The sequence below is a fragment of the Podarcis vaucheri genome, assembly GCF_965113315.1.
Source record: "Podarcis vaucheri genome assembly, chromosome: 1".
Classification (NCBI taxonomy): domain Eukaryota; kingdom Metazoa; phylum Chordata; class Lepidosauria; order Squamata; family Lacertidae; genus Podarcis; species Podarcis vaucheri.
In genome coordinates, this window is record NC_138759.1 from 33,254,616 (window position 1) to 33,280,697 (window position 26,082).

General features: G+C 40.5%; 1 protein-coding gene across 2 annotated transcripts in view; it reads right to left on the minus strand.

The window, feature by feature from the left end:
* Positions 1 to 4,488: 4,488 nt before the first annotated feature.
* LIN52 (lin-52 DREAM MuvB core complex component) overlaps positions 4,489 to 26,082 on the minus strand; it is a 37,447-nt gene continuing 15,853 nt past the window's right edge. Inside the window, exons 6-7 of one of the 2 annotated variants that reach the window (XR_014222301.1) lie at positions 8,270 to 8,330; positions 4,489 to 6,700 (exon numbers count right to left, since the gene is read on the minus strand). Coding sequence is in view for 1 of the 2 variants with exons in the window: in XM_082234504.1 (XP_082090630.1) it covers positions 6,645 to 6,700 (56 nt within the window). In the remaining variant the exon portion in view is untranslated. The remainder of the gene's footprint in view (positions 6,701 to 8,269; positions 8,331 to 26,082) is intronic. The other variant, XM_082234504.1, reaches the window with a different exon arrangement.

Consider the following 26,082-nt stretch of genomic DNA (forward strand, 5'->3'; position numbering starts at 1 on the left):
ACTATTTGCTTGCCTGGGTTCCTTATCTCTACTTACTCTGCATTCTTCATTCCATAGTGCAATCACAACTGCGCAGTTTTCCAGAAAGAATATAATTGCTTTTAATGGATTCACAACAGAGAGTGATGTTCAATTGACCTTGGCATAGGTGACGGGAAAGGAAATAGAAGGTAATATACTTAACAGGATAGGCTCAGAAATGGACTTACCTTCCAATCTTTTTCATTCACAGCATTTTAAATGATGGTCCAGCAAACAGAGGCACTAGCTTAATCTCCCCAGGAAGGCAAGCATATATAACCTAGTAAATATTTGAAAAATGAAAAATTGTGTGCCATAAGGACTACTAATTTGATATTCTTTAACCTATTGTTTCCTCCCTTTCATCTATGCCCCTTGTGCACGTGTGTGCATTTTGAAAAACCAATGACAATAGTAATGAAGTACGGTAATTAGAAAACTGAAAAAATCATCCTGTTTAGTAAAGGTGATAGGAACAGCTTTTTAAAACTGGCCTTTTGGGGGCACTATTTCAGAGCAGTGTTGATAACACTGTCCACAAAGTATGACATCTAATTCACATACCTGAATTTGTTTGATTCAATACTAGGTACCTGTTTGGAACATCAACTGGAAGTAAGAACTGTGCTACAAGAAACAGATGAACACTAGCAGCAAACATGCTGAATCTTTATATGTTCACATTCCCTGGATCTGAATGGCACAAAAAACATCTAAGATGCTCAAATACTCAGAAGTTTAGAAATAAATAGCACAGCTAGTGGGATTCATGGCACTCTGCATAGCTCTGGTGTGTGTCTAGACAATAATGTATTCTAGATCAGTGTTTTTCAACCTTTTTTGGGCAAAGGCACACTTGTTTCATGAAAAAAATCACGAGGCACACCACCACTGTGTGCGGAGAGGGAGATGTCAGAGCCCCGCTGCTCTCTATGGGGAATCAGATGAGAGCGGACCGCCTGTCCGCTCTCATCCGATCCCATCCGATCTGATCCCCACCCAGGATGGATGGAAAATAGGGTGGACATAGTCCGGCGCCTGCCTAGTGGGCAAAAATTTGACTTTTTTAAAAAAATCTTTCAAATTTTTCAATTTTTCCCACGGCACACTAGGCACACCGCGGAACAGTGGTTGAAAAACACTGTTCTAGATCATTTATAGTGTAATGAGAATGAATAATGTCAAGAAGGGACTGTTGATAAGAGTGGATTTGTATTAGATATGAGAAGAGCATGAGACTCTTAGTCTCAGGGTCATGGGTTCAAACTCCATGTTGGGCAAAAAATTCCTGCATTACAGGAGGTTGGACTTGATGACCCTCGTGATCATCTATGATTCTATGATCAAATGCATTGGATGTAAACACATCAAAAGTTTCATCTGGTCGCTGACTGCCTTGCATACAGTAGGGGCCAGCAACCTGTTTAGGCCCATGGAGACATCTGACTAGAAGGCTTTTTTCAAGCCTTTTTTTGTGGGAGGTGGGACCCTCTGAGTGCCAGGGAAGGTCTCTGCAGGTACCTGTGTGCTTGTGGGCACTGTGTTGGTGATCCAATGTATAAACCATCTCAAAGTATTACATCTAATGCTTTCTATGTTGTCTGAGGCAGCCTTTGCCAATAATTCTGGATAGCCTGAGATATTTTGGTGCTGCAAAAAATAGAACATTGTTGTGTTTTGAATTAAAAAAAAAGCAGCAATGCATTGAGAAAACTGTAGTACAGAGCTGAAAAATATGTTATTCCTGAGCCACCCACCCTGGCTCTCATAAAAGGACAAGATTAACAGTACAACTTGCTGTTACAAAAAAGGAGAAAAAGTTGTGTGGCTATGGTTGCCCTCAAAAAGTATTCCCTTTTCTTTTCCACTTCCTCTGACAACAAACAGCTTTTGGGGGGACTGGTGAAATAAGAACAATTTATTCAACAGTGAATGGTTACGTATAGCAGAATCACCTTTTCTGTTTTGCTTTCTCTCAGCTAGTGTCTGTAACAGAGACAGCAGGAAGCTCCAGTGTCTTGTTCGCCAGGGAGCAGTGCTGGAAGAGTCAGCATGGAGGTCAGGGGTCAGCAACACAAACCCATCAACAACAACAAAAGCCTCATTCTACATGGAAGTCAGTTGACTGGAGTCAACTGCTCTGATCACAGCACTGGGCCAAAGAACAATGCAAAATGGGTTATTGTTTTTAATCTGTTTATTGCATTAGCTGCTCTGATCACTTTGTTGTGACGCTGGGTTACCAATGATAAAGTGAAAGGAAGTATGGAATGCGATGCCTTGGGGTCCCCAGCAAGGTCAAAATACTTTCAGCTGTGAAACATGGGAACTAATTGCACATTTTACATGACTTTTCACTTTCTCTACCACTATACGTGGCTCTAGTGCCCAAGCTGGATAATCACCAATTTTCAGATGACGTATTTTCTGAACTTCACTTAGAACAAAACCACTGAAGTGCTAAAATGGTGATGCATAGAAATGTCTGGAGTCACATCCTGGAAACAGTTTGATGAGATTTTACTTTACTTTAAACTGTGGGTAGAAGAGGAGAGGAGAGAAGAGAAGACTTTGTAGAGTTGAAAGGGGCCACATGTGCCACCTAGTCTAAGCCTCTGCAATGCAGGAATCTTGCCCACTGTAGGGCTCAAATCCATGACCCTGAGATTAAGAGTCTCATGCTCTACTAAATGATCTTCCATTTTAATGGAGTTTAGATGTTCACCCTGCTGCTATCTTCAGGGTGCCACTAAAATTATGCAGAACAGGGCTTGGCAGCAGCTAAATGCAGATCTATTAGTAGATTGCTGGATAATTTTAAAGTAGGTCAGTTGTTTGTGAAAACAAAAAGAGCTCCCTCCTGTTAGGATATTTCCGTTCCACCTTAAAAGGGAGCAGGATGTTTGTGTCACAGCCTGCGTATTTCCTGTTCACAGGATGTTTCTGTTGTGTCTATGCTTTCGTTTTCTCTCTGTGCCTGAGACACCGAAGCAGGCAGTCATGTTTTCTTTGTTCTGACCAACGCTAAATAAACTTGTAAATAATGCTCTCCTGCGTGCATCTTTCGCTGTGTGAATTCTGCTGATAGAGCGTGCATGAGCTCTAGAATGTGGCAAGCTATTTCTGGAGCTCGTGTCGCTAATTGCTGATACTGTATCTACGGGAGATCGATGGATGTCCGGAGGCGATGTGGAGTCATGATGGACTTTGTCTCCCTGGCAGTATCCCAACACCTCCACCCTAAATTAAGGTGTTAGATAGTTGATGTATAAATCTACATCTTAATTATCTGTACTACCTGTGTCCTAAGACCTAGCAGGCGTGGCCTCCCACTGTGGGGCAGGTCTGTGATATTAGCTGCCTGGCAGTTGTGTCACTGCTGCTTACTAGGAGTGGGAAGGGGGAGAGCAGGGCAGGAAACACCGGGTTGACTTTGCTGACCTCTCCAACCCCCTCTCTCTGTGAGTACCAATGACAAACCTGCTAGGAAACTAGTGTTGCAGCTCCACTGCCATCTGCCATGCTTGCTGGGGCTGATGGGAGTTGTAGTTCAGCAACATCTCAAGGGCCAAAGATTTTCCACACCTGGCCTATTTAGTATAGCATTCTGCTTCACACCCTGACTCATCATATTCCTATGGGAAACCCACCAGCCAGGGCATGAAGGAAATAGCTCTCTTCCACTGTTGTTCCCCAGCAACTGGCAGAAGACCCCTAGAAAGCTGTCACACAAGTCTGCCACGTTCTGCGCTTGCAACATCAGAACCTAGTGCTTCAGGATATTAAGGGCTGCTAAAAGATTTAATAGGATCAACAGGGTACACTTGAATGTAACATTTTTCTCTTTGAATGTCTCCTATTCTCCAAGCTTATTAAGGTATGGAAATGCACAGCTAAGGCTTTCAATTAACTCTATCCTTTAACACCATGCAGCTATGATTACTGAATAATATTTAAAACCAGATTAAATTGAATTGCTAATTAGATAACCTCCCCGTTATTACAAAGCTACACTTTCCATTGTGGACCATAGGAGATTCAAGTCAACCCGAAGGAAGACTCCTTCCGTAATTATCTCAAAACACTCCAACATTTGCCAGACTTAATTAATACAAAATGACTTCGCTCTAAATGTATGAAAGCAAGTGAATTGGGCATCCTGAAAGACCAGAATCCATTTTGCTCTATTTATTATTTGGATGTTAAAATACTAAAGAAACTTGAGACTGTACTCAAAAATTCATACGGTTGTTATAGAGGATATTTAGGGATGTAGACTGAGAGAGCGCAAGTCTTACTCTTTATAAGTAACTAAATTCTGATTTTCAAGTCTCAAACTCAGGTGAACTCTATGGGAAGCAATTCATTAATGAAATGTATAAGTAATTCCCAGCTGGGGCATACATAGAATCAAACTGGTATTTGGCTAAAAATCACTGGTGAAACAAAATTCCTTATTTCACATGCTTTTGAAAATGCATTGTTTAATCTTTATTTATTTTAAGAACATGGAGCTATACCATACAGGTTACTTGCTCAGGACAACCCGATCAAGTATTACTACTATTTATAAAAATACATTCCCGTCATATCCAAGACTGAAAAATATAAATATATAAATATCCCAACACTAGGGCATATACAGATTACTGCCTTATCTATGAAGGATAAAAGTTTCCAGAATAAAAAAGAAATGCTTTTTAACAACTAATTTTAAAAATGGTGATTCATGACCAGGCTGGTAATGTGAAGTTACCCTAGGTGTTGCCTAAACTTTTCAGTTTCACAGCCTCAAAAATGTGTTTCAAGAACCTTCACAATAAAAACAAATATACAGAGCATGAGGAAACTGGAGCTAAACACTTTCACATCCCATTGCTTTCAATGGGAGAGTTCAGAACTCTCTGTCCCAACGTAACTTCAACGTGTACACAAAAACCCATTTTGTGATGTTTACTATATACATATGAAAAACCACAAATATATAAAATAGATGCAAGAATTTCAATATTCCTAAACAAATATAAACTTTAGGTCAACATGAAAAACATTTCATCAACATTTCTCTGGTCAACACCACAGTTTCTCTTGCTTCCAATCTCAGTGTTCACCATTATATGCAGTTTTGCTCCCACAGCAACGCAACCTCATATTTGAGCCCCAATTGTGCATACTGTGACCTTATGTGACCATTACTTAAACAAGTGAAGATTTTGCTAAACTTCTTATGCTTTGAAAAGTCCCTCTTGTTATTGGATAGGCAGATACCCAAGGATTTACAGCTGAAACTGGCAGGTGCGCTGCAACAGAGACCTCTCACTTGTGTACTGTACAAAGTGCCTTAACGCAGAATTGCTTGCAGGATCATGTGAAGTTGCATATATATATAGTTAGTTGATTATAGTTTATTCGTACAGCTCCAAGCTTACCCTATATCACCTGCAAATTGAAAAGGACAGTCTAAGGTCTCTGTGCTGAAATATTTCAATGTAGATCCGGTGTCCACAACATAAATGCTTTGCTCTGCCCTGGGGAAAAGTGAAATCTATATAGAGTTTTCAGTGGAATATTCAGGCCACACCCAAAGTTAAGCTCTCTTGAATCCCACTTATTTCAGAATGAGAGAGGTTCAATCTCCCCGCTGAGATGCATGGGACATAAAACTGCTTGCTTCTGGCTGGATTATCCTCAACTGTTTAACTAGCAACTTCATAATACAATATCCTAACCATGCATCTTGTGGACAAGCAATTTATTGCTTGTGGGTGGGTGGGGGAGATGTGATTCAAGTGATACAATAATGACATCTCTCCAATATGTTTCTTTGTAGGAGAAACCAATTTTGAAGAACCATCTTCTGGGTATTAACGATTGGAGGATATTTTCTTTCATTATTTAGAAAGGCCCCTTCCACGTTTCCCACCCTAAGAGACAAATATATATTCAAACAAACATACATCCATTAATTCATATTACATGTTGGCATGTGGCTCCCAATCCCACTCAGCACCTGAGGCTATGTGAGCTTTGGAAAGAGAAACCGCATCATCTTATCTGCGATGTTTGTGGCCAAATACATAGAGCTAACTTGGAAGGAAATCAAACATGTTTTGCAGTCTTGAGATTAGCCAAAATGTAAAAAATAAATAAAAATTAGTTTTCATGCAGGACCACACTTGTGGTGGCTTCTTCCGTGTGGCATTATTCATGTTGAGTTCTTGTCCCAAAAGGAAAAGAGGGACTACGTGCACGTGCATGCAGACATATACTTGTATATGCCAAGTGATGTACAGGCCTGTGCCACAGAACCAGATAATAAAAAGCAACTCTGCTTTTATTTTAAAAAATATGCTGTTGCCAATTGCAGATGGATGAATGAATGTATCCATTCTGACACAACTGGCATAAAATTATTCTAGCAAAACGTGTAAGGGTGGTAAGGAGGCAGGCAGGTCAAATTGTTCTGCTGGGGAACTGTTGTCTGTCCTTGCCAAAATAACCTGGATGTGTCTCTTCAGAAAAGAGGTGAGGCAAGAGAGCATTTCTGTAAGCATCAGGCATTTGGGGAAATTCTGGTCGTCTTCCAGCAGCCAGGTGTATTTCTTTCCAAACTCCATATTCAGCTACTTTTTGGGTTTTTCCAGGATGTTCAGAAATTTCCCTCGAGTCATTTCTCTTGCTGAAATCACAAGAAAGAAAGAGGAAAAAAAGGCTTAACATAAAACAAGTAGAGCTGGGTAATTTACAATATTTAACCCCACTTGTGAAATTCATTTAAAATGGCTTTCTGGTGCCAAGAGGTAGCAAAAAAGATATAAAGTGAAGAAATAAATCTGTGCTGCGGTTCCGAGTTCCTAGCAGTCTGGAATTGCAGGCCAAGCACTGAAAACGTCAAAGCTCAGCTGTAATACTCACAAGCTGTCTCATTTCTTACTACACCCACTTCCTTTATTTCCTCTGCGGCTAGCTTCAGGTTCCCCCTTTCAGTTTTCCTGCTATATCCATCTATGAATAGTATAATCTAGAGCGCTATTGCTCCTCCTCAGGGCATCTCTTCCTGGATGCTATAACCCTTCAGAGATTATGGACCTCTGTCTCCCTCCATTTCAAGATTACTTGTCCCTGGCTGCTTATGATCTTAAACATAAATGAGACAGCACTTCCACTCTCCCTTGGCAGTGATAGTCCCTGGATGCTATAACGTAAATGGAGCTTATATTCCCTCAAAGTAGTTCATCTATGGATGGTGTGTTAAAGTAGAGTTTACAGAGCTGTGCTCTACCCTCTCACGCTGTATTGTCATTCCCTGAGTGCTTAATATAGCAAGGCAAAGTATATGTATGCTTCCCTGTGTGTCATCAATCTCTGTGCAAAGCACCACAGAGCTTTTACACAGCTACTTTCCTCCAGAAACATTTCTGACTTGGAGTTCCAAGGTTTTAGCTGCAGGTGTCCCAAAGACCAAAATTTCAAAGAGAAAATACACAAACACTTTTCCTTGCATGCTGTCTCCCCATTCTTAAGTAATAAGTAAAATGTCCATTCATTGTGGTGGATAGGTTATATGCAGACAGAAGACTAATATATTGCAAAGACTCCTAGGCATCAAAATTCCCTGTGGGATCCTTTACTATGAAGGCCAGACCACCCAATCCTGAGAGCGGAGGGAAGATTTTGGCTGCAAGAGCAGAACAGGCAACTCCCCCCTTATGTGGGGGTTACATTCTGGGCCCCTGCGCACATAAATGAAATGCGTTTAAGTGGGGAGCACCTTGTGGCTGATGGCTTGCAAGGAGGCCCTCCCCAGAGCACAAAAAGGATGTCTTCTTCGGGCTCTGAGGGTCTTCTCACGATCCACCTGCCTCTTCTGGGTTCCAGGCGCTGGGGTTGTACGCAAGTAGATTGCACACAAGTGGGGAGTTTCCTGTATTATTGCATCAATTCAATGTGGCATCTTGGGGTTGTGGTGGACAGCTTAGTGAAAACACTGGTTCAATCTATGGCAGCTGTGAAAACTCCATGTCATAAGACTGAAAATAAAACCGTTAATACTGTAGTGTCATTATACAAATTTAAGCTGTAACCACACTTCGATATTGTGTACAATTTTGTACAAACAGAAGGAAGCACTCCTTCAAACACTTGACGGTTAAACGAAGCTACTCGCTAACTTAGGTGGCTTTAAAAGGGGCTCAACTGACCAATGGGGCTTGTAAATTCCCTTTCACTTAGAAGCATCTTTACCTACAACTGACATCAGGTGTAGGGCAGATGAAACTTCTGTGGGCCAGAGGTTCTCCACTACTGATCTAGAACATGTATATAATAATACCCTTAAGTCAGGTCCAGTTCACAGGACTGTAATTAAGGAAGGTGCAGGTTGAGTGAATATTGATTAAAAAATGGCCATGTGATTGTTTTCCCACACCAGAAACTCAACTTTACTGCACCATCCAAATACTTATTAAATGTGCCGAAGTGATGTTGGTGGTGTTGAGGGGCCCTGAAGCAGGCACACAACCACAATGCACACAGAAATAGAAAACATGAAACCTCAACCGACATTTAGTTGCAGAAAAACAGTCAACTATATCGAACCTTGCTGTGTAACCTGAAGACTATCCTTTCCTATTTCAAATTTTGCCACAATTACACCATATATGCGAAGTTCAGAGACTTAAAAAGTGCAGTGAGACACTCCGGGAGGGGGGGCCTTTTCTTTTCTAATTTGTATAAAGGGAATAAACCCTAATAACTTAAAAACATCATCACTGGAAGTTTGAGGTTCAAGAAAGTTGGCTTTGAATTAAATCTCATGCCCTGCTCTTGCTCGAGTAATGTCAAACTGCAGCATTATCAACTGATGGAGTGGAAGTTTTCCACAGCCCCAGTCCCATATAGGAGATATACGAATGTGTGACAACTAGGCGCCCCTGAAGAGGGCTGCACCCTATAAATCAGGCTGCGAGCACTGACTAGTTCTGCGCTCCAAGTGAAATTACTGTGAGTTGGGGGCTGCTCCTGAGCACGTGCCCTCCTGTTCGCTTGTCATCGGAGATGTTAACATTTCTGATTAATTCACAGACCTCTCATTTTATTCTTCATTCCTTTATCCTTGCTATCCTGCTCTGCCGCAGCTTAAAGATTCTTACCGACCTGCTACAATAATCACCACCCGGCTCGCCCTCCCCCCCCCACCTGGTGAAATTGTTTAGTGATGCCAACCGCGCTTTTAATTTGCAAGACATCAGACACAGAGGTAATTTATACCAACATCTGTTCATTTCTGACTTCTGAAACAAACTCGCACATGCTGCTACGAAATCCCATTAGGAGCAGGAGACAGCCTTCTGCTATTCTGTATTCCTCTTCTCAATACACACTTAGGAGTCAACTAGGCTTTAAATTTTAAAAGCTATAATACAAAACTAAGGTAAGGTCCTTATAGCCATCAAAAAAGAAAGGGCCATCCAAATTGTGCAAAGAAGTTTCTGCATTTTGCTACTTTCTTTGGGTGTGCTGATTGTCTAGCAGCTGATCTACCTAGACACGCACTCCTTCCCTCGCAGTATATCGCTGGTAATAGGCAAATTCAGACAGGATAGTGCTCTTTCCCAATATTTTGGGCACTCTTCCCTCTGGGTTTCCCCCCTCCCTGTAGTTTACCTCACTTTGGGAAGGAAACCCAAAAATGTCTCTTATGCTAAATGGTTCTTTTTGTTTAGCGTTGGTCCAGTTCAACATTTCCCCCCACCTCATTAAAAATCTAATTCCAGACATGCTTATTTTGGTTGAGAAACAAGGAAGAGAAGAAAGTGCAGTCAACATCCTAAATGCAATTGTTGTCAGGGAAACTTACAGTATTAGCTGTCGCTACTGACTACCCATGGGAACAAGGGAAGCCAGTTACGTAGTAGAGGTACGTTTTCAAATAAAACAGATAAACAAAATTGTACTAGATTACATTGGAATATTTTTAAAAAATATACTTAATCCAAGGGACTTGCCTACTGGAGGTGGGGCATCATACAATTTTTTATCATTCCAGTAAAAAACCACAGCATGAAAGAGAAGCATGAATTGCCCTGTCCAGGCAAAATTTACTCTCTCTATCACTACAATAGAAAACCAACAATGGATACGACTGCAATAGCTCGATTACAAATTAATCTCCTCAGTTAGATGGGGAAGTGGGGGCACTAAAGACCACAGAAAACAACAATTTAGGATGTAATCGGCCTAGGTTACAATAAAGCTGAGTATTTCAACAAATCCGCCCTTTCCTGGGACTACCTAGGAAACAGCCATTGGGTTGCTATAAATAACAGAAGCTCTTGAACCAGGAATTAAATTTCCTGCCTTAGAATAGATGGATCTCAAACCAGGTAGTGGACAGAAGAGGCCGAATCCAAAAACGGAAGCTTAATTTCCCAGTTGCTAAGGAGGGTGGAGCACAGTTTAATATAATCTCCTCTTTGGAACTTCAATCCCTCAATCCTGTATTTAGCCTTGTTGCCTTGGTCTCCCTTCGCACTACAACTGTCCCCAAACTGCCTCCCGCAGTAAATTTTGTGGCTGTTGGTTGAAGCGATTCAGTAGTACAGATTGATTTCTTGCAAGTGAGGAGATGAGGGATTACCAAAAGCAGCCCTGGTTAACAAGATTGGGTGCAGAATCTCCTGCGAGAGCAGCCCACTCTGCCAGCGCTTTGCATCCTTTCACTATGACATATGGGTTTCATTACACAAAGATTTTCCCGATTTTAACTTTGAGGAGATTACATTAGAAACTCAGGGCTATCTTTACATCTGTAGCAATTTAAAGGTTAAGTAACATTTTTAATCAAATGACAAAGACTCATAATGTTTGGCCTTCGGTCCAAAGTGGAAACTGCAGCTAGGATGTTCCCTCCAATGGCAATTTAATTAGAAAAGAACCCTCTGCTGGAGATTGGGGCTCAATGGTCCCCAACATCTCATAAAGGGTATTCTCATGCATATAGTATCTCTGTGCCGCACTGTGTCATAAGCTCTGGATAGTCAGGAAATAATGGAGGATTTACTATGATAAAACCAATGAAACTAGTGACTTACATTTATGTAAGCAGCTATCACTCTGAAGGATCCTTAATGGGAAAGGGGAGATGGCTTGTTTTGCATAAAGATACCCAAAGTGTTCAGATAGAACAATTCGCATTTCATTTAAGGGACCATAGCTCAGTGGCAGCATAGCTGTTTTGCAGAAGGAAGGTTCTGGGTTCAATCCCTGGTATCCTGAAACCCCAGCAGAGCTGCTCTCAGTTAAGAGTAGACAGCACCGAGCAAGACAGACCAATGGACTAACTTGGTATACGGTAGCCTCCTTGATGCAATTAGCAACAATCAACACTGCCAATGCCATTTTATGCACTCTTATACACAGTTCACAGCTGTAACTAAGGGCAGCTCTATAAAATACTTATAACTTCTCAGCTGCTTTTCACTGATGTGCTATGTTCACCATGTTATAAGAAACACGGCTTTGCAAGCAGACTTATATGTAAAATCACAGACCATTAGCATAGAAATTGCATGTTAAGGGACCTTAAGTGAAGAGTTCTGTGTTCATAAGAGCCTTGCCCTGTAAGTTTAGGGGCAGAATGAATAGTAGTTGAAACATGCAACTTATGCCAAAGAAACTGTATGCAGACATGGAGATTAAAATATAATTGTGTGTGCTGTTTTGCGGTTCTATACAACCTTCCATTCATGGATGGAATGTTGTTTACATATACTGGCTTCACTTCTTCACTGCAGATCTATAATTTTACTTTCTAGTTCCAGAATACAGTGTTCACGTATCAAATATATTGTTTTGTTGTTGCCAGTGCTATTTTTCTAGAAAAAGAGGTTCCGGAACTCACCCTTGTTCTCTTACAATGGCAATGGCACCCTCCTAAGAGGGGTGCCGGAACTGAGTTCCAGAGAGTTCTGGCTGAAACAGAAAAGGCCTGGTTGTTTCTGTTCTAACTATTTATTTGTGCTTTTATCTTGTGAACTGCCCTGAGATCTTTCAATGAAGAGGGCTATATAAATCTAATAAAATATAAAATAAAATAAAATAAAATAAAATAAAATAAATAAATAAAAGCTGAATTATGAGTCATATCTGGAACATGTTATTTATAGCACTGGACTTCTAAGTGATGAAGAGAAGCTGATTATGCTGGTAATATTTGCTCTACGTATCTCAAATCTTGATCCTGAAATACTGCCACTTAACAATGGGCTGTATCCAAAACTGTCCATGCGCAAGTGGACATTCTACTTGCATAATGTGATTTCGCCTTCTCTTCTCCCGCTGCATGGATGGATTAGGACTACTTGAAAAGATGTTCAGAATTTCAAAGGAACTTCTCTATTGTAATAGGTTCTCCTTCAGGGATTTTCTCTTTATGGCCCCTTTACAAGAAAGGAATAAAAACACTTACAGTACTCAAAGCAGATTGGACCACCATGGGCTTCAGTAGACTGCTTAGGAATACGCTGAACCTAATAAACACAATCAAGGTAAAAGCCAAGAACATAAAACTACCAGTATCAAATTCACTAAGTGCTATTTTGTTTCAACCAACCTAAATATGAAGATGAATGTATTGGGAGCACCTCCCACTTCCAAGAAACTGACAGCAGCCAGCTTGACCTCCTTGACCCATGATCTCCATGACACTAAGTGTAGGGAAAGAGTTACATCTCCTCGCCTTGAAGCCAATAAAACCGCTCTTGATTATAATTTAGATAAGAGCCACTGGATTGAATAATAATGACTGAAACTCCCTTGGCTGTTTCACCTTGAGACGTCCATCACTGGGTTAAACATGATGCTAATTGCATTTGGATTGATTAATTTCTCTCACTCCTGTCTATTCGAATAATGCTTAACAAAATAATCACAGTACCCAGAGCCAAATCTTCTCCGTCAAAGGAATGAAGCCATCAGAACCAGCAGAGATGAAAGAAATGAAGATGACCCGTAATTACTGCTACGGTGATATCATTACCATATTATAGAAAATGAGTGTGGCGAAGGGGGAGAGCGGGGGCTGTGATTATTATTTATTTTTTAATGGAACCTTACATCCCAAGAATGCAGATCTGACATAGTAGAGCATGTAGATATACAGGGTGCGAGGGGAGGGGGTTTCTTATCTATTAAATCGCAAAATGGAGTGATCACCAAACCTTCAGATACATTACATGCTATGAGGTGGCTACTCCAGTCTTTCATTGCAATAGTTCTTTGTATTTGAATAGCATAGAGATGGGATGCCTGTCTCCCTAATGAAGTCTTAGACACCCACTGCAGAAACAGTACTTAACTGTGAAGCTAAAACCACCTTTTTATTTTAAACTTGCTTGTTACTGGTGGCCTTGTTCTGAGGCTCCAAGTGCCAAATCCAGCTGTGATCAAAGGAAAGCTTCTTTTGAAGGGCACAGTTATTCCCAATACACTAATCTAAATCAATAAATGAACTGCTAACTGAATCAGGTTATATATTCATTTCTCAGCAACACTGTAGGATAGCTTTAAATGGTTTATTGCTGTGGCTTCAAATGGCATCAATAGAATACATTCCCTGGAAGAATTTGAATGAGAAAGCAACATTTTCAGCCCGCTTTTTCCTTAAATACCCTCTCATTTGAGAAAACAAAATAGCTTGGCAATTGTATAGAAGCTTCAACCACCTGTGCTCTGCAATTCTAATTGTAGTTTATACAGTTCAGTTCTCCCACTGCTGGTTATGTCTGCCCTGTGGTTTCAGGAAAAAGAGAAAAAGTAGGAACCAAGCAGCTTAAAATATTTATTCTGGCATAAGGCCAACTGTGTGTGTGAGCACACATACAAGCATCACATGCAAACCAGCCAATATCAAAGACAAGTAGTTAAATTATGAGGCTAATAAACTATAAAATATTACTTAAAGCTACCAAAAGAGAGCCTCCAGGTATAGCAAAAGACTGAGCAGTCATCACTATAAAGTCATGAGAATTCTATCACATAAATATATCACATGGTGTCTCATATTACCAATATCCATTCTTTCCATATAATGTTAATCATAAACCTAATTACTAATCCTACACTCAACACATTTACTAATACAAAAACCCCTGCTTGGGTCCAGTTTTCTTGACTCTGCAGGATTATTTGAGTTCAATCATAGACATTTTCCTTGGTGGCATCCTTAACCCTGCAGGAATCCCTCCAAATGCTAACCACAGTTATCGACCCCTTATCAAACTGTTAAAGAGGACAAAGTAGATAATCATAGTCTCCACCTCTCACCATGACTGGTTAGAGAAAGAGAAAAAGGTAAGAGAGCTCCCACTGCTGGTTGAAGTATGCTGGGATAGTAGGGGACAACTTTAACCTTCCGCAAGTGTTACAAATCTGGCATAAACACCTGATAGGGGGGCAGTGGGGATGAGCGTGCTGCCTCTGCTCCCTGTCAAATCCCAATGCGTGGAAGAAGACTTTGTGATACAGGGAGCCATTTTCTTACACGTGGCATGTGAAGGTAAGCAGGATGGTGAGTGGTCTGGAAGTCAAAGCCTATGATTAATGGTTGAAGGAGATGGATATGTTTAGTTTGGAGAAGGGAAGATTAAGCAGAGGGGACTGCATGGTTGCAGCTCTCATATCTGAAGGGGTGTCATGCAGAAGGTGGAACAGACTTCTGCGTTACTTCCACTGGAACTAATGGGTAGTAATTGCAAGGAAGCGGATTTCAACTGAACATTAGGAGAAACTCCCTAATGGTAAGAGGTGTTCAGCAGTGGCACAGGCTGCTTCAAAGGGTGGACTCTCCTTCACTGGAGGTATTTAAGCAGCAGCTGACAGGTATGTCATAGCTGCACATTCTGTATTGCAGATGTTGCAATGACCAGGCAGAATAGATGACCGCCAAGGGCTCCTTCCAACTCTATGATTCTATGTGTTGTTGTTTCTAAAAATCATCATCCATGAATTTCAACACTGGCATTCCGATTGTGAAATTCTTTGTATTGAATACAGCAACAGATGAACAATCAGAATGGTTGGTAAGTGTGGTTGTGGATCAGACACTGAAGCTCAAATGCACTACCAGTTTGGAGGGGTAAAGAGCTGTCACTGGGTACCCAGTCAGGCTCTTTTCCTGCTGCTGGCATGATCACTCTCACATCCCTGCCAGGAAAGGAAGGGAGAAAGAGAGAAATGAGTGTGTAGCGTCCCGAAGCTCCACAAAGTTTCCCAACTGACTGCTCCGGGTGCATTCACTCACTCAGACAGATAAACCCCAGAGACTGGCAGTCATCAGAGCACATTGTGTTTGCTTGGGTGGAGAAACATTACTGAGTGCAATGCTGAGTTCCATCTGTAGCACATTCTAAGACCCTCTTTACACACATAATTCCTTGGGTGTTTGTCGCTGCCTCTGCAGTTGCATACACACAGTCCCAGTTATCTAATTACTTCAGCAAATGTGATTTGGCCTCCTGGAGGAGTGTTTACAAGCCACATAAATGACAGACCTTGCCAAGGGGAGGAAAGTTGTTTGTGCAGTTTGTAAACAGACCCGGAAGCCAATCCACACGGGGGGAAGTGATATGCACAGTCGTCACTTTCCTTTTTTCCTTCTCAGTGTGCCTAGTGTGGTGGCAGCTGCCAGACCTGGGCAGAGAGGGATACAAAAAGGAAGGAGGTTGCAGGAAGTGCAGGAAGGCAAGTTTACTTGATACCCAGATGCCATCACAAGGATACGCTCTACCAGCATTACCCTCAGCAAGGCAAGAGGCAAACTTTTATTTTATTTGCACAGAAAATGTGGCAGCAAGAGGAAAGATATTGGTCAAAATTACTGGAGATCATGAGGGAAAAAGAGGTAATCAGGTAGGACACAAATTGCATCCTCATCAATACAGCCTTTCATAGACGTTGCCTACAGGTTGTAAAATAGACCTTAGGAATCGTGAGAAATTAGCTTCTATGTAAAAGTGAAAATGGAAATTCTCATGAACCCTAATTCTATGTCTGGTATCACTGGACCACACACGCTATAACTGAGTAAAGCAGCCAGTGTCCCACTAGCTCCGTTGAGACCTACATTTTAAAAAAATAAAAAATTCACACTCCTCTAAACAGCTATTAGAAAAATAAAAAAGAAGGCTCAGCTTATTCTGTTAAATCCAAAAAGATAAGCTTCAAATTCTGCGGGACAATGAACAGACTATCTATTAAAAAGCCAAATGACAGCTTGGCCTGCTACCCAGAAACATCCGTCACCCAGGCACTTTCAGCTGGGATTTGTGCTGAATGACGTTTACTGTAGGTTAATAATTAGTTTTTAGCATAAGAGTCCAGTGTGGTCATTCTCTCCCCAGGAGAGGAAAACAGGCTGAGCGATTTTTAGATTATATGTTCTGATAAGACACAGGCTCCTGACTCCCCATATGCAGTACAGGCCACCTGCTCTATGAAGCTGCCACGAGGGACCTTCTTGAAAAGGTTTAATAATAGTGCTCAAAGCCTGAGCTGAATTTACATCCTATATTGCAAAGTAAAATCATGTAGACAAAATCCCATCAAAAGATACACACTAAAGCCAATCTCTATAAACAAATTTACACACACACACACACACACACACACACACACACACACACTCTATAACGGGAGTGTTATAGTGGCTAACTGCACTGCAAAAATTATCAGCAAAAATGGATGCATAAAGCACATACATATATGTATTTAGGGGTCACCAACGTGCACCAGTACCTCCTACAGTGCCAGCAAAAGGTCTCAGTAAATATCCCCTCAAAAATTCACAATACGTACAAGATTGATAGGTGCTGAGCAGGACAAGCAATTTGTATGGGCTTAGCCTACACTGAACATACCTCAGCAAGCATGCCCACATTTCAATGGATGCCAGGATTGTATACCCATTCTCCCAACCATTAAGAATAGAGGAGAGTTGCAAAGGGCTTCTCTCTGTGAGTGTGGTGAAAGCTGTGGATTCCCTGCAAAGAAGTTCTATCGTAAGGCAGATAGAAGGTTCTAAAAAGAGCTGGTTGAAAGCCGTATGTTCAACCAAGTCAAAGTTCAATTAAATCTGGGATGGGATTCATTTAATGCACTCCACCAGTGGAAGTCCTGTGCAAGGACTTCTTGTTTGCACAACAGGGCATTCCCTCCTTGCCCCAGCAACAACTTCTCATAACAAAAATGCAGCCTACTAAATATTTTTCTCAAATCTAACTGATGCTTAGGCCCACAAGCAGAAGTGAATATAGCATGTTTCCTTGTTTATTCATATTCCATGACCCAAGACTAGTTTTTGTTTTTTCAAACATGTTTTTTAAAAGGTTTCAACAGATACTTCTTCTGTTTTAATCTGCTCAACAGAACAGAATGCATTTCCTTACTTCATACTAAATCTACCATAGGCATGCAATATTTTCGCCCAAAGCTTTATTAGCCTACACACTGTACTCCATGTGACAACCATCCAGTTTGTTTTAATGCTAGCACTTTTCATCATGGATCTTATGGCTGTACCTCTTTTCAAATTAGGTTCACACCCAAATTTCTTTGGATAACACACATGGCATTAGAATTAGTTTCAGATATGGACACATTCAGAAAAGAATCTAGAATCTTTGGCAATCTGGAATCAATTAAATTGTTTACTAATCTAGCCTAGCTAAGCAAATGCTCCCTCTGGTTTTAAATTACTAATAGCCTGGCGTTTGGTGCAAAACTCTGGAACTCATGCAGTGTTGTCTATACATTCAGTATTCATATATACTTTTTTGTTACAGTTCTAAGTTACCATTCCAGAACTCTTAGAAACGCAACCAGGGTAGAATTACATAATGTGCTTGTACAACCAATTTTCACAGAAGGGAACATTTTGTGTATGCATTCCTTTTTACATTCACAATACTTGAATATTTAATTATATTTCTATAGCACCCACAGTGTACCAAAAAAAGGCCAATATCATTTTCATCTATTTAGAATTTGAAAAGAGGGAAGGTAAAGCAACATAACAAAGGGCAGCAAATTAACCATCCTGGGATCTTCAGATGAAGGGTAGCATGCAAATTTAATAATAATAAATAAGATGGAAAAACTCAGGCAAAATGTAGACATGTATGCACAGAATAACAACCATATGGGAAGGTGGGAAAGCACAGTACAGGTTCGTATTTTAATGGTTACAGTGTTTGGAATTTTATTTCTGTACTGTACTGTAATCTTGCTGAGTGTTTTCCTGGGGGTTTTCCATCATTTTGGGGTCAAACTTATTTGGTCAGGAATGCATTAGAAATTTCCCCATAGGAATCAATTGTAATTGTGGACTTGTTATGTGAACGCTCACCTAACAAACAATTTCTTGGGAATGCATTGTGTTCAGATAGCGTGTATTCCACAGAAGAGGGGTACAAGTGAGAAAAGATGGAGAGTAGCAGAAGTGGAAATCTTTAACATACAAAGTAGGAACATAAAACTGAGGCCAAGAAACTGAGTCGGAGTGCAAAGAGGGGGGAAACAGGAGCAGGAGCATGAATACTTGTAATCAAAACTTCACATGGAATGTTCTGGGGCCTGTGGAGAGAAGCCAGAAGACAATGAGACTTTGCCAAAACAGAATGCAGAGTAAACCAGGTGAGCAGAGCAGCAGAATGCAAAACAAGACTGGAAAATGGGAAGATTGGGGAATAGCATACTGCAGTAAATCAAGGTGAAAGAATGAAAGGGCATAATTCAACGGAGTTAAGCACTCTTAAAGAGCATTGGCTTTTCAGTGTGCTTCACCCATGTTCACCTGAAGCCAAAGGCTTTAGAAGTAGAAGGACAGAGAAAAAAGTGAGTATTAGAACTGTCTAGAGAAGAAGATACAGCTTGGATAAAAGACAAATAATAAAAATTAAAGATGGAGCTCCAAGTAGAAGATGTTGCAGTAACCTAATCTGGGAGGTTATCAGAGTATGAATAACCACATGCAGCCTCTGCCCAGAAGGGGCCACAGGTGGTGAATGTTGCTATGTGCTACTGACATTGCTTAGATCTCCAGTGGCAGAGCTGAAGAAAGCACAGCCCAATCCAAGAAAATGAAAAGCAAAAAGGATGACCAGCCATAGCTACAGTTCAGTTGAGAGAGCACAAATCTGCTTTCAATCCATGCACAGTAGGAAAGGCATTTGCTTTGGCCATGTAAACAGTTGCAGGAAAAAATTTTCACATTCTTACTTAAGTGCTCCAGAATACCTTCTTTAGGGGAACATTTATTGACATATATTTATATTCTGCGCTTCAATCTCAAAGGGTTCATAAAAGCGGCTAACGATTAAAACAAAAGCACATCTAACCATTGCATTTCAAACAGCAGAACAGAAACAAACACATAAAACCAGAGCCAGCAAGATCCTGTCTCAGATGAGAAGTTGGTGGGACTGGAGTGGGAGTGGGGAGTTGGTGGGACCTGAACATCTCCATGACAGCCTGAACTGTTTGGGGCATTAAAGATCAAGACTAACACCAAGTTATTTCAAAATGTTATGAGTCCTTAACTCATAACCGAGTTTCCTTATCATCCAAACACATGTAGAGTACAAGTAGTTGATTCTGCAAATATGTTATGCCCAAATGAGCAATTACCACAGTGAAGGGATGGTGAATTAGATGGGCAAGTTTTCTTTTAGCCCAACATGGCTATCTTCTACTTTTTCTTAGGAAAAGTTATGCTCTATCACTAGGAAGTATACCAGTGTCAAAATCCTTGAGATGAGATTTTAGAGAGAGAGTTTGTGTGCGCTATTTTCTACCATTCTTACCAAATAGCTTCAATATCTGTTTTCATACATGATTTGCAACCAATAAAGACGAGAGGTGGACTTGGACTACAAAATCTGAAGAGATATGGTTGGCTTTAAGCAGAAAGGTGCAAACATAATTTTGAAGCAACATCTGATAAAGCATACATTTCGCTACACTTTGAGAAACCATCTCACTTTGCTACACAACATATACCGGCATAAATGCCAAAGATTAGATGATTACTTCTGTTAATCAACCATCCCTGAGAACTGCAATAACTGTAAAAGCCAAATCCCTATGTAATTATTAAAAAAAAAAAAACAGCACACGTTCGCTGAATTAAATGCTACTAACACAGCTACTCTAACAGCTAGATTATAGCTCTCATAAACAGTTTGGGCAGAATAGCCTTCTCCCTCAGAGCACTAGCTATTCAGTGGGCTCAACCTACTGATTAATGGGAGTAATTCAGGTTGATTAAGCAGGCATTTCATTGAAATAAGAAGCAAACATCTCCAACTATTGAAAGGCTCTTCTGAAGTCTCAGAATCATAGAACTGTAGAGTTGGAAGGGCTTCCAAGGGCTATCTAGTCCACCTCCTGCAATGCAATGCAGGGCTGCAGGAATGCGACAGAAAGAGAGAATTGTTTCTGAACAGTCTGCATTGAAGCACAGATTTGCTGGGAAAGGATATCACAAGGCAAACTTTCAAGTAAAACTAAAGCTGTGGAGACCATAGTACAGTGGTACCTCTGGTTATGAACATATCAGGTTACAAGCTCCGCTAACCCGGAAGCAGCTGCTCCTGGCTGCGAACTTTGCCTCAGGGTGCGAATCGAAATCACGCGCCAGAGACGCGCATATAGCGGGAGGCCCCATTAGCAAAAGCGCGCCTCAGGATAAGGACAGTTTCAGCTTAATAACGGACCTCCAGAACGAATTAAGTTCGTAACCAGAGGTACCACTGTACTGCTTAGAAAAGAGTACAAAATTCTGATAAATAGCATATAAAATGGCAGAAATTCTAAACAGAAGAAACTCTTCAACCAATCCATCAGAGAGCATCTGTCTTCCCCCAAAATTAAAAAATGAATCACACTTAGTCAACATTTACATTCTTGAAACAGAAGGACAGCAATTGGATAGCACTGGAGAAGACTCTTTAACCCTCTTTACCATCATGATCATATGTAGGAAACAACTTTATGTAAATTAATTCTACTTAAATGCTTGAGGGGAGGATTTGTGTGAGCACTGAAATCCAAGCACAGATGAAATACTTAAATCCTTAGCATCCTTGGCAGAATCTTTTTATTGTCTCAGTGAAGCCATTAGCATGTGTTCCAGAAAACTCTGCACATCTCAATACCAGTATGAATTTATATTGTACTTGAGTGTCCACAGGGCGCTTCACATAATATCCAACAGCCCTAACAGCTATGTCAATATTATTATCCCGTTATTTGCTAAGGGTGAGAGGCAGTAACTTGCAAAAGGCTGTCTAATGCATTTTGGGCAAGGCCAAATTTGGAATGGCAATTTCCTGGTATAGGGGTCAGTTTCGTAGCAACTACTGTGCTATACAACCTCTTCTATATATCTTAGTAAATGAAAGTCTCCTATTACGCTGCTTTGGTTAAGTAATACTCTCTCTATCCCTTGGTGCTTAGAATCCAGCATGTTGCTCCCCAAAGTGGCACACGTGAGCTTCTGCTTTTCCAACTCTGGAAAAAGCAAGTTTGCCTTGAATCTTTACTGAGTCTGAGCTTTATTCTGTAGGAAACCACAGCAGCGCTTGCTCAAAACAATTCACTTCAGCTCTTCACGATGCAATCAAAAAATGAAAATTTTAAAGAGCTACAATGGAATAAAGGAAAAGTACAATAAGTTGCATTGTGAAAAATGACGCCAGTTCTAGAATCTGTTGTAGGCTCAAGTGCCAAACGACTTTCTTGGCATGCTGACTTGTATGGAGATAAAAATCCCAGTAATGTAAAAGGGCTTTAGGTCAAATCCCATCCTCACTATGGAAAAGAGGGGATCTCTATAGAAGTAGTTGGTTCACTACCATTCCCCTCTCTTTTCCCAGGGGACACCTACAGCCTTCATATATATGTTGGATTGCTGTTTACATTCATGCATTCAGGGTGCTTTCCATCTACCTAGCACAAGTGTAAAGTTATTTTATAACTTCAAACAAACCAAGACATGCAATGTATGGAGTGTTAAACTCAGACCACTTTGCTGTAATCCTTCGGCGAAGAGATCCTAAAATTAAAGAAGCTTCCTTTAACTTAATACTATCCTATCTAAAAGGTGCTAGAATATGGTGACTTCCTACAGTTCTGGCAAAAAGTCAACGGCAAGTATAATGAAGAGTAGAGAGCTTTTTAACAGAGGGAAAGTTTTGTCTGCTTCTTGAGGCACAGAGTTCTGATTTAACTGTTGTGCAAACCTCTTCACTAGTAAGTTCATTATTTTTGACCTACAGAGCAATCTAGAAACCAGGAACAACTGGTATCAGTGCCACCCTCTTAATAGTCAGATTCAATCTAAGGCAAACTTAGAAGAAAAAAAAAAACTTGGATTCAAGGTCCTTATGGAGCTTGTGTAGACATAAAAGTACAGTATTTCTCTTGGGTGTTTCATCTATCCTTGTGTCTGCATGTTGTTGCCTTAACTGCATCTTCTTGGTAGTCTTTCTATTTCAGGGAATGTAAGACATCTCTTGTCTAATATTACATTTTAGATCTCATTCTAGGAGACAGCAGATCATAGTCTGAAGAAGCTACAGTTTTACCACTTTAAGGAACAACAACAAAAAAATCTAGTACAGAAACAAGGAGAGCACTATAGACTAACAAAAGCAAATCTAAAGGTGAGCGAACCCCCAAGACAGGCAACCATTATTAGCGTGTCGATAGCACACTTGTTAAAAATGTATATTTTAATTTTCTGTATTGCTAAAGGTCCCAATTTGCCCAGGGATCTAGCTAAGCTACCATTTTCTACCACGACAGAGTCTAATCTTTATTTAATGGATTTAGCATCTATCTTCACTAGAGTGGTCTCCAAGGGAAAGGGGAGGGAAGAATGAAGGGGCCTAGAAGAGACGATCAGAGCCCCCTCCCCTTCTCTTCATCCATCCGGCGCTCATGTTTGTGTTCAAAATTCAATTACCTCCTTATTGATACTTCACAGAGATATTTAAGCTGCAAACATGAAGCCCTGATTTCCCAGGGGGCCATGCCCCTCTCTATTTCACTGCTCTGCTTCCCCCTGGGTGAATTCCTGAGGCGTCCATATTAATAGGTAATCAGTCACAATTCATTTATTAAACAGCTAGCAAGGTTTATCAGCCTGTCCTGATTAGCCGGAAGAAGCCACTGAATTCCTAATTTATTTATGGAAATCTAAGTGTCTTTTTGAATTCCATTCAGGAGACAGGGTGCTAAGGGTATGGCAGGCTGAATTCTAACAGGGAAGCAGCAGGCAGCATGCAGCTCATCCTGAGAAATGCACCGCAACAGTGACCCTCAGCATGGTCAATGGATTAGGGTTAAGGAACCTGCTTGCATAAGATTCATTAGGTTACTCATCACTAACCAGGCATTATTACACTTATTAGACGCTTAAGCCCAAATATCTAATAAACAAATTAGCTGGCAATTGCTCCTTACGTTGAGTTAAGAAACTCACTGCATCCTAAAGATGATCTTTTTAAAGAAGTATTTTAAAACGTTTGCACACTTGCAGATTAAGAATGTGAAGCTAGTACAAGTGTTTTAAAAATGTTGCACAGGACTCCTCTAGAACAGGACTTCCCAAACTTGGGTCTCTAGCTGCTTTTGGACTACAGTTCTCATCATCTCTGACCACTGGTCCTGCTAGCTAGGGATGATGGGAGTTGTAGTCCAAGTTGGAGACCCAAATTTGGGAAACCCTAGTTTTAAAAATACACCAATCATATTGTGTGTCATGTGGAACATAGGAAACTGCCACATACCAAGACCACTGGGTCCATCCTGCTTAGTACTGTCTATAATTCACTGGCAACAGCTCTTCAGGGTTTCAGGTTTGATCTTGCTGGGCGTGGGGTGAGGGAATACTACTAAGGTATGTATTAAATCCCCCGGGAAAAGCAGAGCACAGCAACTGAATTCCAGCAGTGAATGCAGCTTTCTATAGAAAGGTTACTGGCTCAAGAAATATCCTCTATGGAGTTAAACTCCTATCACCACCTCCTTTTATAATTATATCATGATCAGACACTTGTTTATCCATGCTTCCATAGGTCAAAAATCATAGAACTTTAAATAACTTTTCAGAACTGTCTGCATTGGTGTTGCCAGATGTGCCATACCTTGTGCAACTTTCCTTATTTTAGGAAAGGTGGTTGCTGAATTCAAAACAGTTTGGTCTAATAGAAGTCAACCAGTGCCCAGATATCTACATGCTACACAGAAAACGATGAATGTGTAACCATCAGTGCTAACTGGCAGTTATCTTGGGAACTTTAAGTGGAACCAATCTGAAGTATTTGATCTTGCAGAACCAACATATAAATAAGACCTATTCTGCCAGCAGATGCACTTTTAGTGAACACAGCAGCGAAAGTTATTCAGAACAGGCACGATGCTTAAAACAACCAAGTCTGAGGCTACCACATTAAAGGTCTTATTTGTACAAACAGAAATTGATTTTAAAATTGATTTACTTAAACCAGAGCAAAATACTGAGAAAGCATGCTTATATAAACCTAATTATATGGGTTGCATTTGACCTGAATATATATTGACAATACATGAACTATGATGATGCCCATCTAAATTAGCTTTAAGAACACCCACAAATATAATTTCATAAGGTTTTGACTTAACAAAAACTATAGAAAGTGTAGCGCTCTGTGTGTGTGGGGGGGGGGATAGATAATTTGCACGTGTATATTAATGAGGAACAGCACAAGCCCAGATGAGACCTGGGCTTTAGAGACCTTGCTAAGGAAACTTGGCAACCATAGGAAAGTAGCTGTTAACAGTGTACAGGTCATATAAGGAAAGAAGGAGGGGTTTATTCTGGTTGACATGCTGGAGCAATAGAATGCGCTCCCTTCATTATCGCTGCCACCCCACAAGTAAACCTTGATAAATGTGGTCAAGATTGCTGATGCAGGTATCAGGTACACTAGGCAGAACAAAATGCCATGAGCCTCCTGAAGAATGCATGTAACTAATTGCTATTTGAGTGTGCTCATTAATTTTATATTACAATTAACAAATCCAAGCATATCTATAATGCATATACAATGAAAGATTATTACTAGGAGTAGCATGAGAAAATTAGCAGAAAAGATTGAAAATTTCTTCTCCATAGTGTCTCTTAGTAATTAATTTGGAACTTGATTGCTGTGACGTCAAAAATGAGACATTCCTACTTCTTTTTTTAGAGCTCATGCTGTCAGTACTTCAGCTAAGAATTCACACTTTGTAGCTATAATGTTCGCCATTCGCCTTTGCACAGAAGTTCCAAGGAACCAAGAGCTCTCTCTCATTAAATAGATATGGCACAAATCTGCTGAACAAGGCTGTTTCAGAGAAATATGTAAGTGCAAAACATTTGTATCTTTAAAGCTGACTATATTCAATATTCTTTGTAATGATGTATCAACATATGAACATTCTTCCTACAGGCAGAAATATCCGTAGGAAGCTACATATGAAGTGGACCAAGATCTGTAAGCAAGCTTTGCCACAGCCACAAACATTCATTAAATTCTAGTCCAACCCTGTGCAATGCAATGCAGGGCTGCAGGAATGGGACAGGAGGAAAGAACTGTTTCTGAACTGTCTGCATTGAAGCAGAGGTTTTTTAGAAAAGGATATCACAAGCCAAACTTTCAAGTAAAACTGATCCCGTGGAGACTGCACTACTGCTTAGAAAAGAATACAGAATTCTGAAAAATAGTATAAAATGGCAGAAATTTTAAACAGACTTCAACATACCACAGGAATGGGCTGATGACACTCAAGGCTCTATTTTGTATTGATGTCAAAGACCTTGCCAACTCAGGAGAGAACCATTGAGGACCCTACGGATGATCTCAGTGACTGAGCAGAGATATAAGGGTTTAGGCGGTCCTTAAAGAACCCTGCACCTAAGCTGTTCAGGGCTTTGTAAATTAATACAAGAACCTGGAACCTGGCTGAGTAGTAGACGGG